Source organism: Semicossyphus pulcher, unplaced genomic scaffold (assembly GCF_022749685.1).
Source record: "Semicossyphus pulcher isolate SPU_LCO1_2020_fin unplaced genomic scaffold, fSemPul1.0.p SCAF_16, whole genome shotgun sequence".
NCBI classification, from domain to species: Eukaryota; Metazoa; Chordata; class Actinopteri; order Labriformes; family Labridae; genus Semicossyphus; species Semicossyphus pulcher.
The window spans coordinates 103,831-126,350 of record NW_027211670.1 but is presented as its reverse complement, the minus strand read 5'-3'; the positions used below and the strand labels follow the sequence as shown (position 1 = coordinate 126,350).

The following is a 22,520-nucleotide window of genomic DNA, read 5'->3' as shown; positions in this document are numbered from 1 at the left end:
GTCTTTGTTATGTTGTTGGTTGGTATTTGTTTCGTCTGATTGGTTTGAAATAAACTATTTGAATTGAATTGAAAAATACCCTGATATATTACCAAATGACCTGAAAATTTCAAGGGCAGCTGGTACCGAAACAGAGAGATTAGATACATATAAAAGCAGATCATCTGCATTAAGGGAGGTCCTTTGCTCCACGTCAAAGACACCAGTTATACAAGGGTTTGATCTAAGGGAAATGGCCAGCGGTTCAATTGCGATTGCAAATAGTAATGGGCTCAAATTGCAGCCTTGACGAGTGGAGCGGAAAAGAGGAAAATATTCGCAGTGGGTGTTTTTTTCTTTCTGGCCGAGGCTGTAGGAGAGGTATAGAGAAGTTTCACCCAGCTGATAAAAGATTTGCCAAAACCGAACCTCTGGAAGGTATGGAAAAGATAGCCCCACTCCACCCGGTCAAAGGCTTTCTCTGCATCTAGTGAAATTATAGCCTCTGATACTGAAGAAGTAGAAGGATTATACATGACATTAAGGAGAAGCCTAATGTTGGAAAAGGCATGCCTATTTTGTATAAAAAACAGTCTGTTCTGGAGAAATTATAGAGGGCAAGGCAGATTCTAGACGCATGGCTAATAATTTGGAGAGGAGTTTCAAATCGACCTGCAGTAAACTTATGGGACGATAGCTCCCACATAGAAGAGGGTCTTTATTCTTTATTAAGATTAAAGAAATTGAAGCCTGAGTAAGTGTGTGTGGCAATTTCAGGGAGTGGAAGGATTCATTAAATATATCAATGACAATTGGTGCTAGTTTACCAAAAAATGTCCTATAAGGGGTCATATATGTAGCAGACGTGTTTTCCTCAGATCCCACTCAATGTTATACATTACTATATTTTTAAGCCTCGTCTGCACGTTTAGTAAGGTGGAACCCGGCAATTTACCGGTAGCTCACTATTTTGTACCCAAAGGATCCTGAAAATGTCGACAAAAGTCTCCAAAAAGAAATATGATACCCCGGCTCCGGTTACCATGGAAGAAAACTTGGCAGCCCTCACGAAGCTACTCGAGGAGCACAAAACTGCCCTCTCTGCAGAGTTTAAATTAGGGATGCACCGATCCGATATTAAGATCGGATATCGGCTCAGATATTGACTAAATAGATGGATCGGACATCGGATAAATGAGGCCAATCCATGATGCCGATCTATTCACTTCAAATCTATGTTTGTAACGCTGGTTACGTCACGTGACGGCAGCATGCACAGCATGCCGATAAGCAAACATAGAGCAACATGGAGCGAGCCAAGTCTGCGATTTGGAAGTATTTCGGGCTTGTTACGCCAACAAGTCTGACTGCTACGTGCAATATCTGCAACGTGAATATTGCGAGGGGTGGTGATAAAGTTGCTAAATACAATACCACAAACTTAAATAAGCACCTCCAAAAGCACCATGCTAAAGAGCATGCAGAGCTCCTTCAAACGAAGCAGGAGAGTACAACGAAGAAGTTAACTTTGGTGGGTGCACTGCAAAGACGGGACGAACTTCCAGCCGACAGCATGAAAGCAACAAACATAACAGAGAAGGTCATGGAGTTTATTGTTTTGGATTCGCAGCCCCTCTCTGTTGTTGATAACGAAGGATTCTGCCGCCTAGTTGAGCATCTTGAGCCAAGGTACAGTTAACCATCTCGAAAATATTTTTCCGAGACCGCTCTGCCTGAACTGTACAAGACAGTGTGCAAACACATATCTGAAGAATTAAATGATGTAACATCAATGAGCTTCACCACAGATATCTGGAGCTCCGACGTGTGCCCCATGACACTTTTAAGTTTAACTGTCCACTGGTTAGACGCGAGTTGTTCACCTCACAGCGCAATGCTCCAGGCAAAAAACTTCCACGGATCACACACCGGAGACGCGATTTCGGCTGCTATAAAGGAAATGCTTGATCAGTGGCATATTCCGTTGACAAAAGTGCATGTCATTTTGAGGGACAATGCCAGCAACATGAAAAAAGCCATGGACAACATGGGAGTGCGCAGTTTAGGCTGCTTTGCTCATACGCTGCAGCTCGTAGTCAACGAGGGACTATTGTCACAACGGAGCGTGAGTGATGCCGTTGCAAGCTGCCGACACATTGTGGGACATTTTAAACATTCCCCACTTGCATATTCAAGGCTCCATGATATCCAGATCCAAATGCAAATGCAACCTAAACGCCTGCAACAAGACGTCAGGACGAGGTGGAACAGCACATATTTTATGATAGAGAGTCTTCTGGAGCAGAGGCGAGCCCTTGGTGCCTATGTTGCTGATCATTGCCTGCCCACGACACTGCCAGTCAACCAGTGGACTTTGCTGGAAAAAACTATGATTTTTTAGCGCCATTTGAAGAGCTCACTAGGAAAGTCAGCTCATCCACCGCCTCCGCCGCAGATGTCATTCCAGCCGTCACCGTCCTCAGGCGCATCCTGGCTAAGGAAAATGAGGCTGATTCTGGTATTAAAACAATGAAAACGACGCTGCTACAAGCCGTCAGCAAACGCTTCAGCACTGTGGAAGATGAACCCCTGTACGCACTTGCCACCTTGCTGGATCCGAGATATAAAGACAGGTGAGATAGTAAACCTGTTAACATTACATTATAGAATCTTTATCTCTCTCCATAGTAACACTCAGTTGTGTGCAAATTTGAATGTGATAAGATGCCATTATGTACTGTACATTTAAAGTGAGTATAAGTAGAACATATAAAATATAAACCATGTTATTATATTGTTTTTTAAACAGCAATTGTGTGTGCATTGTATTGTGTATATATAGCCCATAATTTCACCTATGTTTTATTTTTGTTTCAGATACTTTACAGGTGCAGACTCTACAAAGCATGTGAAAGACATACTGACTCAGGAACTTCAGGAAGCTGACTTGAGGAGCAGCACAGCTATCATGCATCAAGCATCAGAAGCTTCAGAGCCAGCAGAAAAGGCCCCTCGGTTGGAAGCAGCAGCAGCACCACCACCAAGTACGAGCAGCTTTATGGAGGAATTTGATCAGATTCTGGAGGAGTATGAGGATCCCGGTGAAGCAAGCAGCTCAAGCACTGCTGTCCAAGTGCATACTTTTTTTACTGAGAGAACAATTGCTACCTCAGACAATCCATACCAGTACTGGGGAGTCAACAGACATCGGTTTCCTGACCTTGCTGCCACTGCCATAAAGTACCTCTGTGCCCCTTGCACTAATGTAGAAAGTGAGAGACTCTTCAGCACAGCCTCCAACATTGTGGATGAGAAGAGAAACAGACTGACACCAGAGAGAGCAGAAATGCTTGTTTTCATGAGAAAGAACCTGCCGTTGCTGCTCAAGTGAGTATTTTGAGCAGGTCACTGAGTAGTGTGAGCACAAAATGTTTACAAAGTTTTATTTAAGTTAGTTATAATTCTGATAAGCTACTTGTGTGTTCTCAGCTGCTGTATTTTATATTGGATTTTGTATATCTGTCTGCACTAAATGTTTACATGGAAGTGTTACTTCTGTTTATTTTGTATTTTTGATCAAATTCATTTAGCCAATTGTTTGTTCAGAGCTGCTATATTTTATATTATTTTGAATATCTGTCTGTACTAAATGTTTACATGAAAGTGTTACTTCTGTTTATTTTGTATTTTTGACCAAATTCATTAAGCTACTTGTTTGTTGGGTTTCAGCTGCTATATTTTATATCAGATTTTGAATATCTGTTTGCACTAAATGTTTACACAGAAGTGTGATTTATTTTTGCTGCTAATGCACAATTTGTTATTTGTTAATAAATAACATTAAGTACATTTATATCTGTGTTAATTTGTTACCTTTTTTTAACAAGGTTAGAATGCAATGTTTATGTCAAGCCTGATGCCTTCACTCACATGTGGGGATATAGTTCATTCATTCAACAGTAGTATCGGATTGGTATCGGGTATCGGCCGATACGCTGAGCCCAGGTATCGGTATCGGATCGGAACTGAAAAAGCTGGATCGGTGCATCCCTAGTTTAAATCAGCGATAACACCGCTGGAGGCTAAACTGGACTTTGTCCAAACAACGGTCACAGACCACGGTCACCGTATTACCTCACTTGAGGCAAACGCCGATGAACTCAGTGATAAACTGGAGGCACTGGAAGCTAAATGCGCGGCTATGGAAGATAGCTCTAACAAGCTAAAGGCTAAAACCATCGACCTCGAGTCACGTAGCCGCCGCAATAACATAAGGATAGTTGGCCTCCCTGAGTCGATTGAAGGTACGCAGCCAACAGTTTTCTTTTCTGGACTACTGAAGGAGATTCTCGGCGAAGAGATTCTCCCCAAGGCTCCGGAGCTTGACCGTGCCTACAGAGCCCTTGAAGCCAAGCCAGCCCCAGGATCCAGGCCTAGAGCGGTAATCGCACGCATTCATCATTACCAAACGAAGACGGCAATCATCCAGGAAGCCCGAAAGAGGAGGGGTAAGCTGTCTTACCGGGGGAAACCTGTCGCAATCTTTGAGGACTACTGCCCTGATATAATCGAGCAACGCATGGCGTACCGGGAGGTGATGTCGAGGCTGTACCAACAAGGCTGTAAACCATCGCTCCTGTACCCAGCTAGGCTACGGATCTCGACCACAGATGGATAGAAAAGGTTCTTCACTTCGGTGTAGGACGCCACAACTTTCCTGAAAACGCACAGTGGAGATGCAGTGTAATCCTCAACCGGGGATCAGTGGTAACTTTCGTGACAGAATCGTTGTCCGGGTTTACACATGGCTACCTCTGTTTGTTGCCTTAGCATAACCAACTAGTGTTCGTAGCCACAGTGCTCTCTGCGTTCGTATTCTCACTTCAGTTACAGCATAATGACTGTAGAGTACTGCCTTGTTTTTGTTTTTCATACGAGTTCCACATGCATGCTAAAACTGTTGTTTGTCTGTGTATCCATTTGCCAATTGACCTATATAGTAGATGCAGCTGTGCTAATAGCTTCGCCCAGCTAACACGGGCCTACTTGGTTTGTTTACATGAGGGACTCTGTTACGCTGTTGCATAGCAACAACGCCATGCGCCACGGGCAAACTACCGTACACAGAACTGAGCCTGGACTCCTTTTTACCTTATTACACACTGTGCGTTGCACATTGGTTGGTTGTACACAAGTATATTTATTTTCCTTGGGAAATCTTATTTTTTCAAAACCTCTATCCAAGGTGTAGTGATCATTTGCACTTTAGGATCACTTATTTTGAGGCACTTATGCAAATATGGGACTGAGGCTGAGTAGATAGGAAGTACATGTATGGTATAGGGAAAGTTAGGAAGAGCTTGCAACTAGCTGTTGCAGTTGCTATCTGTGATGTTGTTTTTTGGGAAGTTGTTTTTGTGTTCTTTTGTTTTTTGAAATGTTTTGGGGGATGGGAATTAAGAGGCAGACAGTTATGCTTGAACTCAGGCACTTTTTGGGATCTTTCTTTCTCTGGGAAGTTGCGGCAGTGCTAACATACAGAGTTCATACTACATAAAGACCGCTGGTTCACATTCCTTGGATTATACGATGAATGAGTAGTAATCTTAATATTGTAAGTTTGAATGTCAAGGTCCTAAACCATCCGGTAAAAAGAAGGAAGGTATTTAACCATCTCAAACAGTTTAAAACAGACATCGTCTTTTTACAGGAGACACGTGCGTGCCTCTGAACACTCTAGGCTTATGGCGGGCTGGGCGGGGCAGCATTTCCATTCTACCTTTCAGGCCAAGGCAAGGGGGGTTTCTATACTGGTGGCCAAGCATGTACATTTCGAACCTGACAATATCGCAGATGATAAGAATGGGAGATTTATAATTGTCTCAGGGAAACTATTTAATACAAAAGTCATCCTCGCCAATGTCTACGCTCCGAATGCTGATGATGTTAACTTTTTTGATGGTTTTTTCTCTCTTCTTAATGGACTAGACACACATTATCTAATACTTGGGGGGGACCCAACCCTGGATCGCTCTTCCAGCAGACCAGGGGTAGTGAGTAGATCTGCCTCATGTGTTCAGTCTTTTATCGCTGAGTTTGGGATTTCGGATATATGGCGGTTCCTCAACCATAGAGCGAGACAGTATTCCTTTTTTTCCAATGTCCATCACACTTACTCCAGAATAGACTATATTTTTGTTGACAGCAGACTAATCCCTCAGGTCCATTCCTGCACATACCACGGTATCGTCATATCTGATCATGCCCCTGTTGTGATGTCAATGTTTTTTCCCAATGCTCCGCGGCCTACAAGGCACTGGCGTCTTAATTCAACCCTACTTTCAGACCCCCAGTTTGTTAAATATACAGAAGAACAGATTAGCTTTTTCTTTGAAACTAACTGCACCCCGGATGTCTCTGCTCTTGTGGTCTGGGACACATTTAAGGTCTACTGGAGAGGGCAAATCATAGCGTTCACTGCAAATAAGAAAAGACAGTCTCAGAAGGAACAACTAGAACTGATATCTAAAATTCAAGAAACTGATCGACAATATGCACTTAACCAAACCCCAAAATTATATAACCAACGATCGGAACTAAAAACTAAATTTGACCTTCTCACCACCTACCAAACGGAAAATCTCCTGTTAAAAAGTAAAAGCACCTACTATGAACATAGTGAAAAAACTGTAAATTACTAGCTAATCAACTAAAGGGACTAAGGGCTAAACAACTTATAACAAAAGAACACACAGACAGTGGAGATACTACTTTAGATCCCACTAAGATAAATGATACCTTTAAATGTTTTTACTCCCAACTATATACCTCACAATTAAATGGTGACGATGCAGCTATTAGGGCCTTTCTTGACCCTCTGCCCACCCCAACCATTCCTTCAGAGATGGCGGGGAAAATGGAGGCTCCTCTGTCCCAGGCGGAGATCGCCCTGGCTATATCATCTATGCAATCCGGGAAATCCCCTGGCCCTGACGGCTTCCCAGCTGAATTTTTTAAGAAATTTTCAGCGCTCCTCTCTCCACGCCTTGGTACTGTATTTTCCGAGTCTTTCAGGCGAGGCTCACTCCCTCAGTCGATGAATGAGGCTCGTATAACTCTTACAGCTAAAAAGGGTAAGGACCCCACACACTGTGCCTCATACAGGCCAATCTCCCTGCTGAAAACAGATGTGAAGGTCCTCGCTAAGGTATTAGCACACAGGTTGGAGGAGGTTGCCCCCTTGATAATAGCGCAAGATCAGACTGGCTTCATAAAGAACCGACACTCCTTCTTCAATGTCCGACGCTTATTTAACATTCTATACTCAAGCCCTAGTAATGTCCCCGAATGTGTTGTGTCACTAGATGCTGAGAAGGCGTTTGATCACGTTGAGTGGAAATATTTATTTAAAGTTCTAGAAAATTTTGGTTTAGGTCCCCTTTTTATAGCTTCAATTAAATTATTGTATACTTCTCCCACTGCTAAAGTTCAAACAAACAGCATAATCTTTCAGCCCTTCGCACTAGGTCGCGGAACCCGTCAGGGTTGCCCACTAAGCCCGATTCTTTTTGATTTAGCGATTGAACCACTCTCAATGGCTCTTCGGAAAAGCCGGGGTGTCTCTGGTATTTGGAGAGGGGGCACGGAGCATAGGGTATCTTTATATGCAGACGATCTCCTACTTTATATGATGCTTGAGCAATTTGGATCTATATCTGGATACAAGATCAATACGCACAAGAGTGAACTCTTTCCAGTTAACAGAGAGGCGTCTGACTTAAACTACAGCGGCATTCCATTTAAAGTTGAAAAGAGACAATTTACATATTTGGGAGTGGTTGCTACCCGGCAATTTTAGAACCTTCTGAAAGAAAATATTGTCACCCTGTTAAACCAGGTCAGAACATCATTATCACAGTGGTCCCCCCTCACTTTATCGCTCGCTGGGCGAGTAAACTCCATAAAAATGAATATACTCCCCAAATTTACATATCTGTTTCAGTGTGTCCCAGTACTTGTTCCAAAATCGTTTTCTGTTTCACTGGATTCCGTTATCTCCTCATATATATGGCAGGGCAAGAGGCCTCGAATTAGCAAAGCCCTGCTCTAGAGACACAAAAGGGATGGAGGTATGGGGCTTCCTGATTTCCGTCACTACTACTGGGCTGCCAATATTCGTTGTATTGCCTTTTGGATTCGCTATTATCTCCGTTCTGACGGTCCAGACATCTCTGGAGTTAAATTCATGCCAAGACATCTCCCTCCCTGCACTCCTCGGTGCGCCGCTCAACTGCCCCTTACCAAAATAATTGGATAATCCAGTAGTACGTCATACCCTCCGGATATGGACCCAATTTAGGAGATCCTTTGGATATAAACTTTTTTCTCTTTTAAGTCTGATTGCCTCTAACCACCTTTTCACTCCTTCGCTTTCTGATTCAACTTTTCAGACTTGGCATGAAAGGGGCATCAAATCGTTCATGGGCATGTTTGAAGACGGCTGCTTTATTTCCTTTAATCAACTGACTGAGAAATACAATCTACCCAAAACGCACTTATTTCGATATTTACAGGTCAGACAGTATGTTCGCTCAAACGTGTCTTGTTTCCCCTCAGTACCCATAGCTAACCCAATCGACACCTTTCTTTCCTTTGACCCACTGTCTAGAGGTGCGCTGTCCAAGTTACACAACATTATTTCGATGCTGATATGTTCACCACTGGACAGGATTAAGGTGGCCTGGGAACAGGATTTGGGACATATCTCTGATGACCAATGGGACTCCATTCTCTCAAAAATACACAAATCCTCAATCTGTGCTAGACACTGTTTACTTCAATTTAAGGTGGTCCACAGGGCTCACATGTCCAAGGCTAAATTGTCCAGAATCTACCCCGATATAACTCCAACCTGTGATAAATGCAATCAAAGTGATGCTACCCTGATTCATATGTACTGGCTATGCCCTTAATTGCAGAAATTCTGGCCGGATATTTTTCATACTTTATCTATAGTATTGAAGAAAAATCTAAGCCTTAGCCCTACCCTTGCCCTGTTTGGTGTTGCTGGTGGAGATAACCCCCAACTGACTTCTACAGAACACCGCATGGTTGCTTTTGCCTTGCTCTTGGCCAGACGTGCAATCCTGCTGAAATGGAAGGGTGCTGCCCTGCCCACGCTTGGCCAGTGGTGTCAGGATGTAATGTCCTGTCTCAAACTCGAGATGCTACGTTTCTCTATCAGTAGCTCGAAGAGGAAATTTTACGAGACATGGGAACCTTTTTTAACCTACTTTCATAACACTCAAACTAAATCATGAGATGAGCATTGATCTGGCCCTTGACATAAAAAGAAGAGTCTGACTCGGTGTGGTGCGCTGTGAACTCACTCTTGGATATCACGCCTTATTTTTCAGGACAGCTGGGGATGTGAGGGTGGGAAGGGCTCTTGCACTACACCAGGTGTTATTGTTAATACCAAAGACTTGTTTGTCTTACTCGCTATGCACATGAGGAATATTATTTTCTATGTTTTATTATAACTATTATTGTGTTTTGTATTTTGTATTTGTATGTATGTGAAAACTCAATAAAAAAATATTTGAAATAAAATGTCCTATAAAATTCAACCGGATAGCCGTCTGGGCCTGGACATTTACCTGATTTCAGAGCATGTGCAGCTTTTTCAAGCTCCTCTATGATGGTCTCATCCAGTCTTGCGGCCAAATTGTGGTCAATCTTAGGAATGTCAAGTGGAGCAAAAAAACTGTCAAAAGCTGCAGGGTCATTAGATTGTTCAGCAGTATAAAGAGAGATATAGAACTGTTTAAACTGTTCATTATTTTGTTTAGGGTCTGTGGTTATACCTGATGGAGTTTGAATTTTTGGAATTTGGTGTGAAGCCAACTCCTGCTGGTGGGCTAAAAGCTTACTTGCTTTGTCCCCATACTCGTAATATGCACATCTGGATTTGAATAATAGTTCTTCTGTACAGGTGGTAGATAGAACATCAAATTCTGCTTGTAGTAAGAGCCGTTCCTTATATAAATCTGGTGTTGGAGCAACAGAATAGATCTCATCAATTTGTATGATCTGCTTTGATATGTCTGACGAACTCCTCCTTCTGATTTTAGATTCAAGAGCGCAATACGAAATAATTTCACCGCGTAAATATACCTTCATTGTCTCCCATAGTAATGAGGCTGAAATCCCTGGAGTTTTATTAATTTCCAAAAAGAAATCGATCTGCTGAGAAATAAAAGTAACAAAATCTTTGTTAGATAGTAAAGAAGTATTCAGATGCCAGGATGGTCGGGTATTATCACATCCCCTGAGTTGTAGCTCCATTAGGACTGGAGCATGATCTGATATGACAATAGCATCATATGGACAGGACAATACTGATGGGATAAGCCGGTTGTCAAGGAGTAATCTATACGAGTGAAGGTATGGTGAACGTGAGAAAAAAGATAGAATACCTTCCCAGATGGATTTTGGATGCCCCACGGGTCTGACAGCGAAAACTCTTCCATAACAGAATTAATGATCTTAGCTGAGCTTGAAGGGGCTGCATCTTTGATAGACGAGCGGTCTAATGATGGGTTAAGCAAACAATTAAAGTCTCCCCCTAAAATAAGGTGACTTGTGGACAAGTCAGGTATAGAGGAAAACACTGATCTGAAAAAATGTCCATTGTCCCAGTTGGGGCCATAAATATTAAGCAGAATCACTGGGGAGCAATAATGTCTCCCAGTCACTTGTACATACCTACCGTTTGGATCTGCAATGAAATCAGAACAAATAAAATTAACTGATTTATGAATTAAAATTGCCACTCCTCTAGATCTGCTCTGGAATGAAGAGTGGTACACTTGACCAACCCACCTTCTCCGTAACCTGACATGGTCGGATGGTTTAAGATGGGTTTCCTGGAGCAAAGTCATGTGAACCCCTAAATGTTGGAGGTGTCCAAGTACTTTACTACGTTTAATTGGCTGGTTTAAGCTTTTGCAGTTCCAACTGGAAAATGTAGTCACTCCTCCGAATTGCCGTGAAACTTTAGGTTGATTCATAAAGCAGGTGAAAAAAGTGTAGTATATAAAGGATTAAATAAATAAAGAATATATAATACAATTGGCCATGACAGATTGGTGCTGGGTGAGAGAAAAATAAATGTTTGCATCATAAAGGGTACTTTAAGAAGGGGTTTAAAGTGCAGCAACCAAGCTATGAACAAAACAATACAAGCAGCATCACTTGAAAGGAGCTGTGAACAAACCCACCCCTGCTAATGAGTCTCCCGGACGCGCGCATACTAATGAACATTAAAGGTCCCATATTATGCAAAATTCAATTTGGAATGGTTTTCTAACAATAATATGCGCCCCTGCCTGTCTACAAACCCCCCCGAAATGAGAATTGGGCTAAGTCTATCCTCTCCCTCCCTTGCTTGCTCCACTTTTCAGAAAATGTGTGCTGTAACAGCCCAATTGCAGCTTTTCCCTACATGACGTCATGAAGGCCAATAACATCTCCTCCAGGTTGGTGACCCCGCCCCAGATATATGTTTGGTCTGAAACTTCCTCGCAGGCGCTATTTTTTCCCTCTCGCAAAAGCTGCTCCAGTAAAATAAACATGGTGATGGTACGGGCAAAGCATGGCAGTTGCTCTGTTGTAGGCTGCACAAACGAGCATAGGGGTCTTTTTTTACCTCCTTCGTCTGAGGTTATGTTGCTTTACTGTATAGGCCTACCGAGCGTGATAGCCTGTTGAATGTGGTTTTAGCATAGCAGCTAACATAAGTTACTGTTGGTAACATAGTTTCCTTATACTACGTTTAAACCCTTTACCACTCTACAACCTGCCGGCGGGCCGTCATCGCAATTGCTACATTTGCCCTGCAGCTACGTTGATAACTTTATGTTGCCACTCATGTGTCACATTGTTGGAAAGCTACGATCAAGCTCAAGATTCGATTGATATTAACCATTAAAAGATCCAATCACCACAGTGGGTACAATCAACAGCAACAGAACATAAACAAACATTTACAAAATTGACGTAACTCACCGATGAAGGCTCGCTGTATTCCACTGATGCATATTATTTTCATAAATTCATTCCTGGTACATTGCTAACGGTCCAGATGATATAATCCAGTAAAGTATTTAGTCCAAAAGCATTATTCCATCAATAAGTATCCATGGATCGCCGTTCGTCGTTACTAATCGGCCATCAGAAATGCTGCATTTCCCCGTGTATTTACTGTAATAACTTCATATTCCCTTTGAACTGCTGCTCCGTTCCAGTATCAATGTGGAGGCCAGCTTCGTAGCTTTCTATAGAGGTCTCATTTGAACCAATAGGAGCTTCCATTACTGATTCTCAACCTACAATAGCCAACCAGAGTCGGTGTTGAAGGAAGGTGCCTGTCCCTCTTTGACTGAAGGCAGACCCGGCCTATAGCAACCGAATTAGCGCATGGTACCGGAGCGCAAGCTACAACCACTTCCAGAGAGGGGCGTGAACGGGGCGTGGACAGGCACAGCTCATTATCATTTAAAGCTACAGACACAGAAACAGCTTATTCTCAGTAGAGCTCAGTAGAGGGAGTTACAGGCTGGCTGAAGTCCAGGAACAAACTGGGTTTTAGGCAACAGACTTCAAATTGACTGTTCTGGGACCTCTGCGACCTGCGTGAACTTGCTGAAAAGGAGTATAATATGGGTCCTTTAACACACACCTAAATTATTCTTGTAGATGAGACAAAGTCACACTACTACTACTGGAGTTAAGTGACAGGATAATGACTGTCTTATGCTGTTAAACAGTCCCCTATCTGAAAAGAAATACTGTAAATTGTGTAAATTGGACACTGGTAGTAAACTTGCCCTTTCCCCTATACAGGGGTTGTCGGGAGGGCCACTTTTTTTAGCTTATTGTCTATGAAGGCGGAGGCGGTGGCCGGGTCTTCAAACATGTGCGTGGTATTGTTCAGTAGAGTGATTTTCAGGACCGCTGGAAACAACAACCCAAACTTGACACTGGGACAGGCGCGCAGTTCACGCTTCACTCATCCAAACGCCGCTCTCCTCTTAGAGACAGCGGTGGTATAATCCGGAAAAATGAAGAGCCTCTTACCCTGAGGGGTGTCTCGAGAAGTTTCACCGGCCCGACTTAAGATCTAATTCCGAACGTTAAAGAAGTGGACCCTGATGATAAATGGTTGCGGCGCCTCCCCCTCCCTCGGCTTGACACGCAAGGCACGGTGAGCCCTATCAAGCAGGGGCTTCTCATCCAGGTTTAGCAGGTCCTTTGGCAGTTGGCTGATGAATTCTGTTGGGCGCAGACCCTCAGAACCCTCAGGGATTCCCAATAGATGATTTAGATTTGTTTTTCCGCGACCTCCCCTCCAAATCTTCACACTTGTCTGTCAGTAACGTCTCACATGCTTTTTGCAGAAAGTGGGCTTTAATGACCTACTTCAGAGGACTTATGGACACAAGGAAAAACAGTTCCCTGGTAAGATATAGTACAGAAGACCAGGAACCCACAAGCCCATTACCTTCCACTTCTTCAATGAATGTGCCATCAAACCCAGCATATGCTACTTCCATACCTCAAAGCTCAGCCATACCAGTTTCATGGCCAGTCCCCAAGGACTTTAGCAGCACTGGAGCTAACTGAATGCAAACACAACTCGTCAGCAGGTGTGCCTTAAGATTGAGCAGGCATGGCACTACTTGTGAGAGTGAGTGGATGTCATTCTGAAGCTGGTTTGTGTGAATGGCAAGAGGTTCAAACAACTTGAAAATGTTCTTCAGCTTAGCCCAATCACTTGTGAGAAGTGTGTCCATACCTAACTCTTCAAGCAGTTGGTTAAGTTCAGCTCTGGGTCTTTAAAGCATATCTAAAGTGCTGTTCCAGCATGTGTTATAATGTTACAATGTTACAATTTCATTTAGCAGACGCTTTTGTCCAAAGCTTCATACATTTGAGTTAAGACAACACAAGCAAGACAGGAGGGAATGACCTCAGTGCCAACAAACAGCTTCAAGTGCAACCGGACACAGGTGTTGACAGGCAGTGCACAGGGCGTGTTACAATCCCTAATCTGCCACACCTTTTAATCATTTTTTCATTTGCCATTGACGAGTTCCTCATGGCGTGTACCAGCCTTCTTGCTTTCGATATGACTGATTGCACTTGGGTGCTTCATGGCATCCTTCAGTGTCACCTGGTGTGGGCCAGGCACAGCATTCTCTGGAACTTGTTCTCTCAATCTTCTGGCAGGTGAGGTTCTTAGCAAAGAAAAAAAGGAGAAAATACACAATAAGATAATTTAAGCAGCAAATGTAAAACAAACAATAGTCGGTTCAGTTTTAATCCCACTTAGTCAGTGTGTTTAATGTAATAAAAACAGATTCATAAATTAGGAATTGTCGCTGTACTCACCACAGGTTCTTCAGCAGGTTCTACATACATACTGTGCAGTGTGTATGGAGTACATAGTTAAAATAAACAAAAGAAATGACAAGGTTTTTTTTTCCTCTAAATTTGATTTTTATTGAACTATATGGGGAAATATCAATTGAAAGCTAACAATGCTGTTTGTATTATTGTGACATTGTATATCCACAATACAAAAGGAAATGATTAGGAAGAAAAAAATGTGTCATTAAAACAAAACTCAACAAGGCCTCCGCTCTCCTCCACCTCCACGTCTGAGTCCTCAGACTCTGAATCCATCCACAATTCATCGTGTCTGTCTCCAGCGCCTCTTGGCTGAGCCTGAGAAATATCTCCATCTTCTGCTCCCCTTCTATCCTTAAGAAGCCTCACAGCCTTGACGATGTTGGTGCCACTTTGATCTAATGTCTGATCAATGTAGTGGGCAATGGCCTCACCGGTGTGTGGCTGCACCATTCGGTGCAGGTTAAGCAGAGCATGGTGAACCTGGCCTCCGGGTGGATGTAAAAACACGCTGACACACCCATGAAAGATGTTCCAACCATCTACTCATATGCTCAGCTTCCTCGCCTCTCGTAGTATCTCTTTCAATTTCTGCTTTGCCGTGTCCATCTTAGACCCAATAAGGCTTTCGACTCTTGCAGCTCCAGGTGTTTTGAATTTTTGTACAAGCAAAGTGCTGAACTTTTTGAAGGCAATCGACTCACACAGTTGTTTAGACATCCCACCCTCTATAAAAATATTCACCAATGCTTCCTCCCGCTTGTGGTGTTCCAGTGAATTTACTAACCAGCAACTATCAGGTCACTGTTGAAAGCACTGCATACGTGTTTTCTTTGGGGATATGGATGTTGCGGGCTGTATCATGCTGCGTGGCCTGGAGTTAGCCTGTTAACCTGTTTCAGGAGGGGGGGTGCTGGGCGTTCTTCCTTACCATGTCAAGGTAAGTCAGGTAAGCATTCCACTTATGTTATCCTTTTCCACCACAAGACAGTCATATTCAAAGTAATGCCTACCTGCCTGCCTGTTTCTTTCTTTCACCGCCGGCATGATGCCAGACATTGATTGATTGAAAACACAGGCCCATAACATGTGCTCCCGTCTGCTGGTAAAACAGCCACAGTATTGAAAAAAACTGGAAGATAGATTAAATGTCCACCTTAAATAATCGGCATATGTATGAAATTAATTGACGAAGACGAAAACTAAAGACATTTTCCTCTATAATTTTATTTTAGTTTTGCAAAAACATGATACAGTTTCAATTAGTTAGCGTTTTTTGTAAAGCCTTTTTTTTATTTTGATTTCAGTTTTTCATGTTTTTGCCAATCTAGTTTTTTGTTATTTCATTAGTTTTCGTTAACAATTATAACCTTGTTTCCATCAAGGTAAGCACTTGGTGAATTTTTTAATCAGTCCAGTCCAGCAGAAAAGGTGCCAACAAAACTGCCAAAGAGGAAGAAAAGTGAAAGAAGTGGAAAGTTTTCCACAGACAGCATCTGTGTTTTTTTTGCAACAGGTAAGGCAGTGCTTTATTATTATTATTTATAAGATTTATTATTATAAATTGTGTATAAAAATATAATATGTCTCATGTGTATCATATTGTGCTTTTTTAATAAACATTGGAATGTTGTTTATTTTGCCTCTAAGTACATCCAGTGTTTTCCAAGTTTTCCTAAATGTTACGTCCGACCAGTGTAATGTTTTCAGCTTTGCAGAAATGGCAAAAAACAATCAAAATCAGCAATTACTAAAAATATTTTATGTTACTGCCAGGATGCGGTCAATTTGTCAGTTCTGTAACTAGAGCACAAGCACAAGAAATGGTAGGGAACAGTCATTGCGTGGATCAGAGTGCAGGACAGGACCAGGAGTCAAGGCGTGGGAACATGGTATCCAAGTCATTAGGAGTCTATACAAAGCTTATGTTTGCATGATTTTATATGGCAGTTCTTAATGACCCTCCTAAATCTTTTCCAAAACACAGAATGTTGGGAGGCTATTTTGGTATATGGTTGAGAACACTATCACTATTTATATATGTATAAGATTTATACAAAGTTTCATAATGCATTTTTTTTTTTTAACAGATTAAAGGCAAGGCACTTGGATGTGTGTTGCAAGGTGACCATTGATTGACCAGGAGGCCTCGGACTACAAGGAGTGCATGAAGAGATTTTATAAAATGAAAAACTTTAATTTAATGTTCAACAACTCCCTATAAAAGGGCCACATATTGCTGATTGTTGAATGTGTAAATGAAAGCTCCAAAAAGTTTTTTTTGTAATTTTTTAAAATATTTATGTGAAACTACAATGCAAGAGGGCCACTGTGAACAGTAGCTTATGTTTTATTTTATTTAATTTTAAACAACTTTGCTTTTAACAGTGCAAATTAAGACATTATCTTTTATGTTGTATTGAATTTAATTTTGAACAAGGCACTTTTTTTTTTTTTATAAAACAGGCTTTAAGGTGAGAATTGTCCTTTCTACAATTATTAAAATTCCAAAAAAAATTGCTTGCACAAAATGATTGTTCTGAGGCAAATTAAAGCTGTTTTTTGGATTCAGAACAACAACATTTTTTCAGATAATCTCATCTTTTTCCTGCCTCACTTGTGGTTTTAAATTGAGCACAGATAATGACAATTGTTGTATAACTTGCCATTAATGGCCTCTCTTTGACAGAAAACAGGGCAGGCAGCACGATATGTAATTCAATGGCTCGGTTCTACTTCCTGGAGGCCTTTGCCGGTGGGGGGAAAAGGAAGGCATATGGGAAATGTTTGAACCTTTGTAGGTTTTCTTTCTTTTTTACTTAAGACTTCTGAACTACCGTTTGGCTGGGCACAAAAAACTCACATTACTTTAAGATTAAATTACATGCAAACGGCATCAGAGTTCCAATTTGTTCTTAAGCATAGTTAAGGATGTGTTCAATCCAATGACTATATAGATTGACAACTTGTCTCCATCTGCTCTCATGGTACGGAATTGATGCCAAAATAGCCCCTGTGACGGCCGCTGCCATCTTGCGATTGTGACGTCATTATTTGCATTTTAATTACTGATGATCTGATTGCGAAATAATTTTTTAATGAGCCCAAATACTGTTATGTTTTTCATGAACTAGAAAGATTATTTATTAGCCTCAAAGAATCAATCACAATATTATCAATATCATTATCATGAATATTAATATTTACGGCTTGAGTACCACAAGGAGGGAGGACCTTATGATACTCAGGACATTATTATTTCTTCTTTTTTTGTCTTCTTCCAATGTGATTCGTAACTTAGGCAACTTTAATGTCCTATGTATTATAGTAATGATGCAAAAACCAAGATCAACCCAACACAATACGTTAAGATCAGTGGATCTGTACAAAAAACAACAATAAAACATTGGCAGGGAAAGAGGGATGTCACAACTATGTGGAAAACTTATAATTAGTTACCTAATTATTGTAATTCAATCTCATAATCTGAAGGTTGCTACAGTCTAGAATTGAGTTCGTTTCGCGGTGTACAGAGGCTTAGAACTTCACACATACAAAACACATAATGCAGATCTTTATAAATGAAGAATTTATTAACTAAACTACTAAATATACATGAGAAAAATGAATATGGTAAGGCATGAAAACGATTAATACAAGGATGAATATGATGAAAAGATGGACTGAAAATGAAACCTGTAAAGGGAGCATGGTGCAGCAGCTGAGATATTGGGAGGTATCTTTGCCAAAGTTCTACTCTAATCAATAAAAAATTAAATAAAACATCAACTCCGATATACAGTAAAGCAAAGTTAGACCTATTCTAAAGGAGGAGAGAGGGTCAACCGCACTGTCGGGACGTGTGGAGGCCGTCTGACCGGTGTGGCCTGGAGCTTCAGGTGCCCTGGGCTTTAACCCGGGGAACATCCCTCGGAGCGGCGCCGCACAGCCGATTCGGTCTCTCTAGATGACGATGTGCAGGTCACTCCGTGTTGTGACTGGTACTGGATGGAGGCTGGGTGCGTCTTCTGGGCTCTGGGTTTGAGGCTTGTCAGAGTGCATGGATTGGAGCAAAAAGAGAGCTGTTGTCTTCAGTTCTTGGAACACAGGGCTAGAACAGCTTGAAGTTTACTTGGAGCAATGTTTACTCGCGAGGTCTTCAGCGCGGCAAGGCGCACGCAGGCTCTGGGCCTTATTGCGGGGCAAAACTTAAAAGATAAGGAAAGGGTTAAACATTTCCGGAGGCAGGGGTGGGCGCTCGTCAGCTGCCAGGACGAAGGGTGGAAAAAGAAGAAAACGGGTAAGAGCGTCAGAGCGAGATCTTGGGGTGTCGTATTTAAAGGGCCCCTTTTTCGAGGCAATGTCCAAGCAAAACGCTCTCAACCAAAGGCTATCAGCTGTGTGTAGACTCCAAACATCGCTGGGTTATGATACACAGAATGAGATTAAATAAACAGTTCATGAAAGTAATAGTTAATTCAGCAATAAACATATCATGGGGAACATACATTTATATGTGAATGTATATGTGTGGATATGTGTGTGCATATGCATATATATAAATATATATATATATATATATATATATGTATGTGTTTGTGTGTGTGTGTGTTTACAGACTATTAAACCAAATAAAAGAGACACATTGATGAATCAACATTTTGTCTATCCTGGGTTAGCTCTGTTTCACCCCTCCCTTCTCCTCTCTGTGTGAGGGAGAGGGGGAAGAGCTGGGCAACAGAGACCTTCACACACTCCTGCGTGTCTTTTCGGGAGTTTGGGGTGCAAGTTCTCTCTTGCTGTGTCACAGTCCTTTAATGAAGCATTTGGTTAATTCTGTGTTAATTGTTCTGCACCAAAATCACCAAAACAAATTCCTTGTATGTGTAAACCTACTTGGCAATAAACACCGATTCTGATTCTGATTCTGTTTAATAATCATATACATATTGTTCTAAATGCAAATATATAAAACAAAGCCACATTCAACTCAGTTCATTGGAGTGTGTCCCAAAATTGACATCCTGTCTCTGTGGAATGTTGAACAAATAAGGGGAGAGGGTTGTAAACCCCCCTTTGATTCCATTAGTGTCCACTTTGATCCAGAGCAGAGCTAGTGGCCTAGCTCTCTTCCTGGTGGGGTCAAATGATGGATCAGGCCCATCCTGATACCACGCTACACAGAATTAATTTCAGTTTGTTTCATAACCAGCGAAAAACTCCTCACAGCAGCTTTAAGCAAACCACTTGAACCAAAATCTGTCTTATTTGAGGTTAAAACAAGACATCAAGGTTGATAGGTGTTCACATCATTTCTATAGCATGAAAGACAGCACCAAGTTTGACACTGAATTCCCATCCCACCTGAAATGGTGGATTAAGTGGTGCCTTGAGCAAAATGTTGAATTATTACACCTCTAGAGTCCCATGCCACTTGCCAAGTGCATGCTGGGATAGGCTCTAGACACCTGCATCACTGTATAGGAAAAAATATCAGATTTTAGTGATGTAAGTTATTTGGTAATACAAAGATGTAAAAATTGCAGCCAAAATTCTCTCATCCCAGCTTCTTAAAGCATTAATCCACTGTGTCTGTGTCATATTTGTTTTCCAGGTGATTACTTTGGCATCCTAATGGATAAGAAGGTGACAGGCTTTCCCTTCAACATCACAGAGAACCCAATGTACTGGGGTAGCACTGCCAACTACCTAGGCCTGGCACTCATGTAAGCTTGTGTATGTGTGCGTGTACGTGTGTGTGCGTGTGTGTGTGTTGTTGTGTATGATCAAAAAAGTGTATTTTGATGTAATGTCTCAACAGCAGTCAGTCGCTAAGTCTTTGTCTTTGCACATAAATTAAAGTAAGGGCATGCAGAAGTAGCCCCCGTGACAGATATAAGCCACGCCCCCACTATGACATAAACCCTGCCCCCAAAAACAGACCACGCAACGTGACATAAAAAAGTCATGCCCCTTTGACAGGTATAGTCACGCCCAAAAAGACAGGCCACGCCCTGTTACATAATGAGCCACTCCCCCAAAATATACCACGCCTCCATGATTGACATAAGCCCAGCCCCCCCCCCTACGAAATAAGCCACACCGCTAAAACAGGCCATGCCCCATGCCATAATAAGCCATAAGCTTATAGGCCTGTTACATGCATAAGCCACGCCCCTGTGACATAGATAGGCCACGCCCCGTAGTATCCATAGGCCACGCCCCTAAAAACAGACCACGCCCAAAAACGGGGGCGTGACTGAGGTTCCCCAGGACCCCAATACATTGGTATTTTTGAAAAGCACTAATTAAAACAGAAAACAATGCTATTAAGTCATGAGGAACAAATTGATTGACAAAGTCATTAACATTCTGAATGATAGAATAAAAACACCTGTGAGATATAAATAAAAGTATACCTCTGGGGTCTGCGAGTACCCCAGTTGATTAAGGTTAATTACAAAATAAGTTCAAAATTGGATGTCTCATTCCCAGAAACGTCTGATATTTGGTATTATATGATTGTAGAATGGTTGGATATATAATATGTGTATAAAGTTGTGTGAACTGTCACAGTTTGATATGCCAGAATTTAGTAAAAAAGCCTGTACAGTCTAGGGTCCCATTATAAAGGTTGAAAAAACTATAAAAATTCAACTGCGATTTTGCAAGGTACAAAAGGTATGAAAAAGGTGAATAGGTGCAATAAAGTACTAAAAGTGGTGACCCGTTTAAAGCTTAAAGTATGAAAGAGAAGTTAGAGTTCAAAGTGGGCATGGTTTGAACAGTCCTCCCTGTGGGTCTGTTTTGATCCCCAAAAGCAATCGAAGGTTTCCATGATCCCCATGCTCTGCCAATGTTGACTCTAGTTTTCCCCTTGATGTCAGTCATATTCCTGTTTGGTCAGATGGCCTTCAACTAGATAAAACTTATTTATGTTTATATTCTTGTGTGTACTTTGTGTTAGTGTTGTTGTGGGTGCCGGTCGTTTGTTGGCATTATCCTTCTCCATTTCACAGCTTGCGTTGTCTCGTGTTGTAGTGGCGGAGAATGAGCTTTCGGCAGAGGTACTCGCAAATGCGCAGATACGTCACATTCTCTTGTTTCGCGGAAAAACCGTCCCAAGTGCTTTACATAACAATCAGCCCACAGGCTGTTAGGGGCAATGGAGGAAGTTGGGGAATGTCTCAATTTATCAGTTCCTCTATTATCCCTTCACACGTTGGCAATGAAAAATTATATTTGATTGAGGAATACACGGAAAATCTTACATATAGCCCCTTTAAATATTTCAAAGTAATCACAAAAATGTACGTGTTAATTTTGACAGCACTAATATATATATAAAACAAGCTCCGCCCTGTGACAGGTATAAGCCATGCCCCTAAAAACAAAACAGAGCCCAACCCTGCCCTGTGACAGCTATAAGCCCCGCCTCTTTCACAACACAGTTAAGCCCACGCCCCCAAAAATACAAGCCCTGACACTGTGACATATATAAGCCCCGTCCCTACAACAAGCCCTGTGACGTGAAGTCTAGGCTTCCTCTCATCTGGCAGCTAAATGTCAAGGTCCTACTGACCAAAGCTTTTGGGTCTGTGGTCTTGGCTTGTAACTCTTTAAACTGACCTAATATAATTATATAATGACCTAATGTTCCTGGTATTTAAAGGCCGCGTTATGGACATACATTGGCAATTCACAACACGAGGCTCTGCTTGTCACTTACATGGGGACGCACGGCAGCACTTCTCCTCATAAGGAAAAAGAAGTGTATTTGCAGAAACAGTAAATTAACATTGTTTATGGGACAGAGGACTGTGAAACAGCAAACTTAGCTTTTGTTTCCCTTGTCTCCTCAAATCATGATACTGCGGAGATTCCTGCTTGAGCCACGCACAGGCCAAAAACTAAACGTAAACATTCTAAAACTGGGCCGTTCACAGCAAAGCAACGTATCGCAATGCACACATACACAGCTGACCGTCTCCATAGCAATGACACACTGACATACCCCACTACTTCTGCATTAATACTATAAAGTTAGTTAATAGTATAACGTTAGTATA

General features: G+C 41.8%; 1 protein-coding gene across 1 annotated transcript in view; it reads left to right on the top strand.

Moving 5' to 3' along the window:
- The window catches only part of pemt (phosphatidylethanolamine N-methyltransferase), a 92,245-nt gene that overhangs the window by 45,294 nt on the left and 24,431 nt on the right, over positions 1-22,520 (top strand). The window contains exon 5 of the mRNA XM_069664582.1: positions 20,066-20,177. Within this exon, the coding sequence (XP_069520683.1) occupies positions 20,066-20,177 (112 nt within the window). The remainder of the gene's footprint in view (positions 1-20,065; positions 20,178-22,520) is intronic.